The sequence below is a fragment of the Mercenaria mercenaria genome, chromosome 7 (genome assembly GCF_021730395.1).
Source record: "Mercenaria mercenaria strain notata chromosome 7, MADL_Memer_1, whole genome shotgun sequence".
Classification (NCBI taxonomy): domain Eukaryota; kingdom Metazoa; phylum Mollusca; class Bivalvia; order Venerida; family Veneridae; genus Mercenaria; species Mercenaria mercenaria.
In genome coordinates this window covers 30,881,632-30,890,434 of record NC_069367.1, presented here as the reverse complement: position 1 = coordinate 30,890,434, position 8,803 = coordinate 30,881,632, and the positions used below count along the sequence as shown (strand labels likewise).

Genomic DNA, 8,803 nt, shown 5'->3' with positions numbered 1-8,803 from the left:
TTCTTTCTTGGTCGCAAAAAAAACACTGACGTCATCGCACGTTAACGTGAGGTCATTTTAGCGTAAGCGTGTTTTAACAGTAACAGAAACAAGCATATTAGAATGATAAGTACATCCTAAAATCTTATTTGGGTCATTTAAAACCGTCTGCAGTAATACTTCCTACATGGATCTAGCACCCTAATAAAGATTTCTACTTAGAATAGACATACACGTTTTTCAAGTTTTGTTGACAGTATGAAATGTAAACCAAAAGTAATCGACAACCATAATCGGTACTGAAATACCCTTAGAAATCAGAAATTAGCATGCAAAATTTTACGTGTGTGTGTGTGTGTGTGTGTGTGTGTGTGTGTTCGGGGCGGGGGGTTTGTAGGACCGTCGTACCCACTCATACAGAAATAATACAACCCTTTCTCAAAAAATAAACAATTTATTAAGAATAGTTCTTAAAAACACATTTTTATTTTATTTTGTTGGGTTTAACTTCGCACCGACACAGTTATAATTCATATGGCAACTTCCCAGTTTTGAAGGTGTAGTAAGTCCCCAGGTGCCCCTCCGTGCATTATTTCATCACGAGCAGGCACCTGGGTAGAACCACCGACCTTCTGTCAGCCACCTGCATGGCTTCTTCACATGGAGAATTCAACGCCCCGAGTGAGGCTCGAACCCATATCGATAAGGGCTGGTGATTTGACGTCAGCGACCTTAACCACTCGGACACGGAGGCCCCTATCTCAGAAACACAAAGACTAAAATTGTGAATAACAATATCTATAATGTTAACTCTTTATAATAAAAAAAAAATCATTTAAAATACAAACCTTTCTTCAGTGAAACAATAATCTTGTGAACTTCAGTTAATGACAGAAATGAACTGTTTCTTTAAAACACAGTAGTATGCAGGATGTTTAAAATACAAAAATATTGCAGGATTGGGTTCCCCCTCGAGAAGTCTCCCCCACCCTCCTACACCTAAGTATACTTACACACATATATATTATTGTGCATACACCATCTGAGTCAGGGGTGCACTTAATGTACCATTGTTCCTAAAATCACTATTAAAACTATAATATGATGTATGATCGTTACCAAATTAGCCGGAATTTTACGAAAGTTAGTGGACAAAGCATCTAAATTAGAGTTCTACGTTATTGTCTGAAGTATGTTATTTTTTAACAACCATCGTCTATGACAACTTTAAAAGCGTTAATATTTTCATCAATAAGAGAAATGAACGTATTCATTTTATCGGTACAATAGGTACAATACTAAGGCAATCTTGTACAAAGAAATATGAAATGCAATACATTTTCGTCAGTAATAAAAAGAAGTCCGCACCTATTCAACTAAAGCTACATGTAAGCGATAATGACGGCATGTTACTACTGTACATTATTGTAGGCTTTATATTATATCAGTCCTGGTTTCCGTGAATAATAACTTATGTTGATTTTAATTTTTCCTTTTACTAATAGGTTTTCTCTAGCAAAAGGAACACCTTCCACTTTCGATCCATGTTTTGGTTTAGAAATTGAGTTGCATGTCCGTTAGAATTCGTAAACTTCCGGCTAATTTGGTAACGATCATACACTGTATACAAAATTTAGCTGTATTTAAATATAGAGAAAGTAGTATGTCAGGAAGTAAAATTCATATTACCTTCCCATAGGGGTGTTTTCTTCATAAGCAAACTAGTATTATATAAAAGATCAATAACCTGGTGTTAAACCTGTACCAAATGTAATTCTTAATGACCAGAATCATGATTACATACTATTCTTATGTTCTTACATTATTCATTAATCCTTATTATGACAATTACACAACTCCTGAATAACCCATACCAGTGATCGCTTGAATAATTCAAATCTTTCAGCTATAAACGTTTGAGATAGCTAGGTTTAAAAACTAATTGGTTAGGAACTACTGGGGCTACACTTCGTGGAAACTCAGTATGACGGTATACATTTACTTTTTATTTTTAGTTTCGAAGTAAATTAACATCTTAAAAGAGAAAACTATAACTTCTTTATTACCATTGCGTTCTTTTGTGTTAGTGCATACATGTGCTCAGTGTACATGTATATAAAGTTTCACATACTCATATTACCATGTGGACTGCTGTTTGTGCGGCTGCGTTCTTTTAATGTGTGTGTGTGTGTTTTTTTTTGTTTTTTTTTTGTTGTTGTTTTTTTTTTTTTTTTTTTGTTTTGTTTTTTTCAAATGGACTTTTGTCCTTATTTTTATGTATTTAATAAGGCATGTGCCTATTAACTTAGGAAAACTATAAAGACGGACCAAAAACAAAGGTTTAATGATATGTCGTTTTACAATCATGTAAGGACATTTGATAATAATCATTATTCGAAATAGTATCAGAATTATTTGCGAAATTCTATACTTATTTTGAGGTTAAAATAAACATATCTGAACGAACCCGGTCTGTCTTTTGTTCAGATATCATCTTCTGCTGATGAAAAACTCAGAAAAGTTTGACGGGAGGTTACCTGCATCTTTTTTAAATAAGAAATTAATAATAAGACCCTTGTTGGCAAGGACACATGAGCTTAACTTAAAAGTATTTACCTGTTCAAAACCTGAAAATTTAAATTTTCTGATACACCAAGACGGGGAACCGAAAGGAGTAATTACTTAAATGCAAATAACATCCTCTCCAGAGTTTAACAGTTGGAATAATTATGTAAAAATGTATTCTCAGGCTCGTATATGGGTGTCTCGTGTTAGAAAAAATGCATATTAAATGAGTTCGTTTTCAGAATGAATGACACTCAGCTAAATATTTTCCCTACATCATATGAAATGTATTAGTTTTTAGCTCAACTATTCGAGGAATAGTTTAGCTATTCTACTCACCCTGGCTTCGACGTCGGCGTCACAACTTGGTTAAAGTTTTGCGTGCAAGTACATATGGCTTTCATTTAAAGGCATATAGCTTTGGAACTTGTTTTAATTTCTAGGTCAATTACCAACCTCAGTAGGTCAAGTTCCATAACTCTGGCATGATTTTGGGCAAATTATGTCCCCTTTTGGAATTAAAAGTTCTTGTTAAAGTATTGCGCGCAAGCTATTATCTGCAAAACAAATGCAGATATTAAATTAAAACTTCACATGTGCCTTCGCGGTTATAAAACTAGTTGATTGCATCAAACATAACTCTGACATGCATTTTTGACAAATTGTGTCCCCTTTTGAACTTAAAACTTCTGATTAAAGTTTTGCATGCAAGTTACTATCTCCAAAACTAATGCAGATACTGGACTGAAACTCTATAGATATCTTAACATTTAGGGTAATATTTTCCTGCTCCTGGGACAATATTTCGAAAAGTCGAGCATTGGCTGTCTTACGGACGGCTCTTGTTTAATCAGTAATTATCTGGAGGGATTCAAAACATTTTTCTTACATATTTTTTTTCTGGCAGCATTCCAAGGATGTATAGATTCAAAATTATTATCCAGTTACCGCTTTGAACTTTCTTGAGACAGGGATGTTTCGCTGGTCTGGATTTGCATAATGTTTTCCTTTTGGTTTGAATTAATCAGTGTGTTGCCAAATTTACCTCTAATACTATCCGATTGAACATAAATGAACCATGGGCGGGGGTATGTTCTCCGTGACGATTTGGTAAAAGACATTGTGTCTGACATTATTCGTCCTCCACCTCAGGTAATTCATGTGGAGAAGTTGGCAGTTACTAACAGAGAACAGGTTTGTACTGGTACAGAATTCAGGAACACTGGTTAAGTTAACTGCCCGGCGTTACATGACTGAAATATTGTTGAAAAACGGCGTTAAACCCAAAACAAAACAAAACAAAAATAATCTTTCCATTTAAGGAGGTTCCCTTAAACTACAAAGACGAAGTTGACAGCACTTGACTGAAAACATTGTCAGAAGATTGGACTTAAAACTAGTGTTCATGGACTTTTTTTACATTGTACAAGCTTACTGGTGTATAAAAATAGCGAGAAGCTCGCCATTAGGCTGTGGAGATATAATGAACCAATTAAAAATCAGGAATAAATTTGATGTACACATAAATTAAGGCCCATTTCAATGAATATTTTACGTTTCTTTTTAGTTACAGTTACATATTTACGTACTTCGCGTATTGATTTGTTTAACAACAATCAATATAACAATACTTCCGGCATTGGTCATGTACTGGCGTACACTCAGGGCAGTCAAAGTTGAACCGACCTTCTGTTACTCTGAAGATGATTTGAGCTCAGCTAACGGCAATCCTGATTTGCTGAAACAGCTAATTGTACTGAATGACAAGAATACAGATCGAAACAAACACTGCGGCAAACTTAGTGACGTACTTAACAAATTCGTAACACAGGTATACCTTACACAGATTAATACTATTTTGTATAAATTTGTTTGTTTAGTTGTTTTCATTCAAATACACGACAGAAGTAAATATTTGCATAATGATAAAGGGAAATTCTTTTGTTGGTCCAACCAATTCAGTTGAGTGGTTCAACTCATAAATCACTATGACTTCGTTTTATAAATAGTAGCAGTGGAATAATAAGAAAGTAAACTTACATTGTGAAATACAATGTACCTGAATTACTTTGTATGCTTGTATGAATCATGTTTTACATATCATATTCTTATAAATCGGTTGTTTCTATTAATTTCAGATAACTGCCAATAAATACAATAGTAATGCATTCCCAGGTATTTAGTATTTTGAATATCTTTGTTTATACCGTTAATATCAGACTTAATGTTTTATTTATATTCTAAAGATACAATAGTTCATATTCTTTACAATTAAATAACACAAAGATATCGTATTGCACCCGATCACAAATGTGATAATCGTTTGTGATGTTAGTTATATTAATATATGGATAAAGCAATATTTTGTTAATTGAAAAGAGATCATTTAGAAATTCAATTGTCTGTCCTTGAAATACTTAATTAAATAATAAATAAACGTATGGTTGTGAATCAAGTATCAAGCTAAACAAAACTTAAAATTGTATCTGTTTTGTACATTTAAATCTATATATTTATTGTAAAGATCAAAGTTAGAAATTTTACATTTCAGAATACATTCCTCTCAATCTTGAGAAGTGCAACTGTAGCAAAACTCGCAGAGAAGAAGACAAGATACATCTCAAACAAGTTGCATCTTATGCAAAGCCTGGTAAATTTATATCATTCATAAAAATATCACATATCAAATTACTAGATATAAGAGGTAAAAAAAGATGATATTTTGATTTTTCGGGAGAAAAAGCCAAAATGTGATTTAAAGAATATTACATTTGTGCCTTTCCACATTGAATCTATTAAACTCGTTGAATAAACTTTGTATGAAAAGCCACTCATGTAATATCCTCTATTAATAAAAAGTTTCAAGTGATGCATATTTGCTAAATGCAAGTTAACTTAAAAAGTACTTTCTGAATCGTTGATGATTTCATTGTTGAATCAGTCGCTCTCACATTTCCTGGCATGAACCATAAACGTCTTGAGCCATCCTACCTCATTTAGACCTGCTTCGAAATACGAATGCTGTATTACTCTTTGATAAGTCTGATTTCATATTTCGAAAGTAAGAGATTGATACTATGTCTAATTCAGATTCTTTCCTCTCGCAGTTCGAGGGCAGACAACAAAAGTATTCTGGGAGTTAAGTTCAAACTCAGGAAATATAGTTAGACATGTACAAGAAGACGGTTCAATTTATGTACAGAAAACGGGCAAGTATTACATATCATCCCAGCTGACAATAAAAGTCGAAAATAGCACCATGCCTTTTGACCAGAATGACCAAACAGTTAGGCATGTTGTACACATGATCTCGTTTAAAGAAGGCACCGAGAAAATTCTTCTTGAACATGTCAGATCTATGTGTGAAATGGCCGATGAACATGCAGAAATGACAAGTAATGTGGAAGCAATCTTTCACCTTGAGGAAAATGATCGAATTTATGTGACAACATCACATCCATACTACATTGTCTCTGGTTCGGGAAGTAGTCATTTCAGTGTCCACAAGGTATAGAATAAGAGAGTGCTCTTTATAGTGAGGCAATCGTGACTGCTCTCTGTAGTGAGGCAATCGTGACTGCTGTCTATAGTGAGGCAATTGTGACTAAATGTTAATTATAACGATTTTTTCTACCATAAATGAAGGGTTCCCCTGATGTCTATAAAACTAGAAATTATGACATTTTACGTGTAATTCCAAAACATCGTGCAACACAGTGTACAAGGTTAAATAATGTTTTATGTATGTGTACTGTAGACAGTATGTGTATTTAAATGAAAACATTGACGAAAAGGATTCCACACTACAAAGTCCATACAACTTATATACATATCAGCAGTCTTGTTGCGAATGTCTTCTATATATTGGGAGAGAAACTTTGTTTCGTGACATATTATAAAAGAACATAGTTGTAAGCGTTGAAAAGAAATGGGCCTGTCAACTAAAGTTTGTAAATTTGTGTAAGATGATGTTTCATTTAAACACAGTCTCAATCAAAACCTTTAAAGTACCAGTTTTAATTAATGTATGATGACGATTGAAAGAAGTTACTATTTCTAGAAGTTTATCTGAATAGTTTAAATCAAAACAAACGAAAAACAGACACTTTGATCATATTTGAATTACTCTATATGAATGTTTTAAGTTCTGGCAAAATGCACATAGAAGTACCACCATCGATCAATCGTTTTTTATCATCAGTTGGGATTTAAATATAGGGTGTTGTATTAATCTGTGAAATTCACGTTGTATTTCAGACCGAAATATCGTAAGTGTATAACGATTAATCTTTTATGTTTCTATTTTGGTGTGTTTCATTGTTTCATTGTTACAGATGTATTAACAGTTATTTTACTAATTCATTTTTTCTCAACGACAGTTTCGATCACAAAGTGTGTGTCTATGTTTGAAGGTTCCCTCTTTTTCAGTTCTAAACTTTTATTTGTATCTCCAGATAATATACCGATCAAAACAGCTGATCCGTCTTTTGATAAACGGGCAATATCGTAAGCATTACTAAAAGCATTATCTTGAACTTCCGCATACCCTCAGAACTATTGGTTGTAGATATAAAAAATCAACAAAATGAAACTCTGACAGTATATAAACTTACTCATTTCAAGACCTCGACTCATTATTAAAAACTCAAGTGATAATTAAAATATAATAACTTTGTTGAAGAAGATTGTTTGATATTTGTGTAATATCTAGCTTTTTCTAGTAAAAAAATCAAAATTTCTTCTTAAAAGTGGTAATCGTCCTTTTGTTCTAAACTACAATTTTTATATGTATTCTTGTGACTTTTGGAAATATAAAATGGGTCTAGTTACTTTGGCATGAGCAGCATGCTTGTTTTTAAACTAGTAGGCCAGTTTCCAATTACAACACCTTCATTCTCCCCAGTAAACACCTGACGTCGTAACGACGTTATATCTTGATGTGATTTTGGTCGCGACGTCGGCGATCTAAATCCTGCATTTAACCGACGTCATATCCACAACGTTTAACAGTTGACAGAATTAGACGCCAAGCGGACGTTCAAATTAGTTTGCATATGAATTCTGTTGAAAGCCTTTTTTGTTATAGAACTAACTGGTATAATTTAGAAAACTAGTATAGTCTAAAGATATTTACTTGTTTTTCTTAAAGTCACCTGAACTTGTGCTTATAAATAATATTTATTTCGACTATTAAAAGTATTAATAATAATATTAAAATGCATAAGATCTTCTGTGTTCAGACTCGGATATTATCTCATCAATGCTAAACTGTTCAGGGAAAAATAAATTCTGTGCATGTGAAAATACTCTTAAGATTCACTTAAATGCATTCTTCCACACTTCTTGTCTATTAGTCATACATTCGCAGATAGACAAGCATCGGTTAACACCGTCTTCCGGTGATTTGATTTAAGTTGGAGGTTAGATTGGGCAAGATTATAAGTACTTTACACAAAGGATTCCGCAATGTGAGTAACAGATTTTTAGAAATTACACTTACTTTAATGATGATACCAAAAACATGTTACACTTTCTTTGCTTAGTTTTATTTCACTAATTGACCCATGATGTTTGTAAATGTAAAAAAAGCAATTAATTGCGTTAAACAAAACTTCATTACGTTTGACAAAGTTATGGAATATTTTGTACAGAATTTAAAACGTTACATGTTTGTTTTGCACGCAGTTCTTATGTTCTTTAGCAATAGCACTAGCTTATATGTATAAGTTTTCGATTTCTGGAAAATGTTGACACGGAAGAAACTCTCGAATTTTATACATTTCATGTCAAAGTTTTAGCAGAGATGAAGAATCGTGCAAGAATGACCAGACTCGACAGTTTCATTTATTTGATCACTACAATATGAAATAAAGATGAGAAAAATTCATGTGTTATTACTGGGTTGGATTTACGTTGAAAAATCAGATCCCGACGTCAAGCCAACGTCTGGATCTGACGTCTTAACGTTATTCAAATTCCGGCGTTATTCCGACGTCTATAAAATATCTAGCCGTCGTTAAATGTTTACTAAGTATATAATAAATTAATTGATGTGAGAGTTATTTAGAAAATACCATATTTTCTAAATCCTAGAGGGAGATACTTTTGTTAAAATAAAGGGAAATGTGGGCTTTGATGTGGAAATTTAAAAATGAATTTAAGCTGTTTTGAAAAGTGTGGGTCCACTGATCTTTAAATACTGAAAGATGTGTAAAATTTGAAAGGTTGTCGAACCGGGTATGTCTTGTATTTCTAGTAA

The 8,803-nt window shown here is 33.0% G+C and overlaps 1 protein-coding gene across 3 annotated transcripts; it reads left to right on the top strand.

Annotated features, from left to right (window-relative positions):
* The first annotated feature begins 1,843 nt into the window (after positions 1 to 1,843).
* On the top strand, positions 1,844 to 8,431 carry LOC123554624 (tumor necrosis factor ligand superfamily member 10-like). Of its 3 annotated transcripts, none has more exons than XM_053547961.1 (5): positions 1,844 to 1,969; positions 4,112 to 4,375; positions 4,683 to 4,719; positions 5,096 to 5,194; positions 5,652 to 8,431. In XM_053547961.1, the coding sequence occupies exons 1-5, from the start codon at positions 1,964 to 1,966 to the stop codon at positions 6,056 to 6,058; spliced, it is 813 nt and encodes a 270-aa protein (XP_053403936.1). In that variant the 5' UTR covers positions 1,844 to 1,963; the 3' UTR covers positions 6,059 to 8,431. The 3 variants fall into 3 exon arrangements, with proteins under 3 accessions (XP_053403936.1, XP_053403938.1, XP_053403937.1); XM_053547962.1 differs by having other exon boundaries at positions 1,949 to 1,969; positions 4,118 to 4,375; XM_053547963.1 differs by lacking the exon at positions 5,096 to 5,194.
* Positions 8,432 to 8,803: the final 372 nt, after the last annotated feature.

What these genes read in the sequence shown, in the direction of transcription:
- LOC123554624 (XM_053547961.1), top strand. An exon ending in CAATAGTAATGCATTCCCAG is followed by an intron (nt 4,720 to 5,095) that starts GTATTTAGTATT and finishes TTTACATTTCAG; the next exon opens with AATACATTCCTCTCAATCTT. An exon ending in TGCATCTTATGCAAAGCCTG is followed by an intron (nt 5,195 to 5,651) that starts GTAAATTTATAT and finishes TTCCTCTCGCAG; the next exon opens with TTCGAGGGCAGACAACAAAA.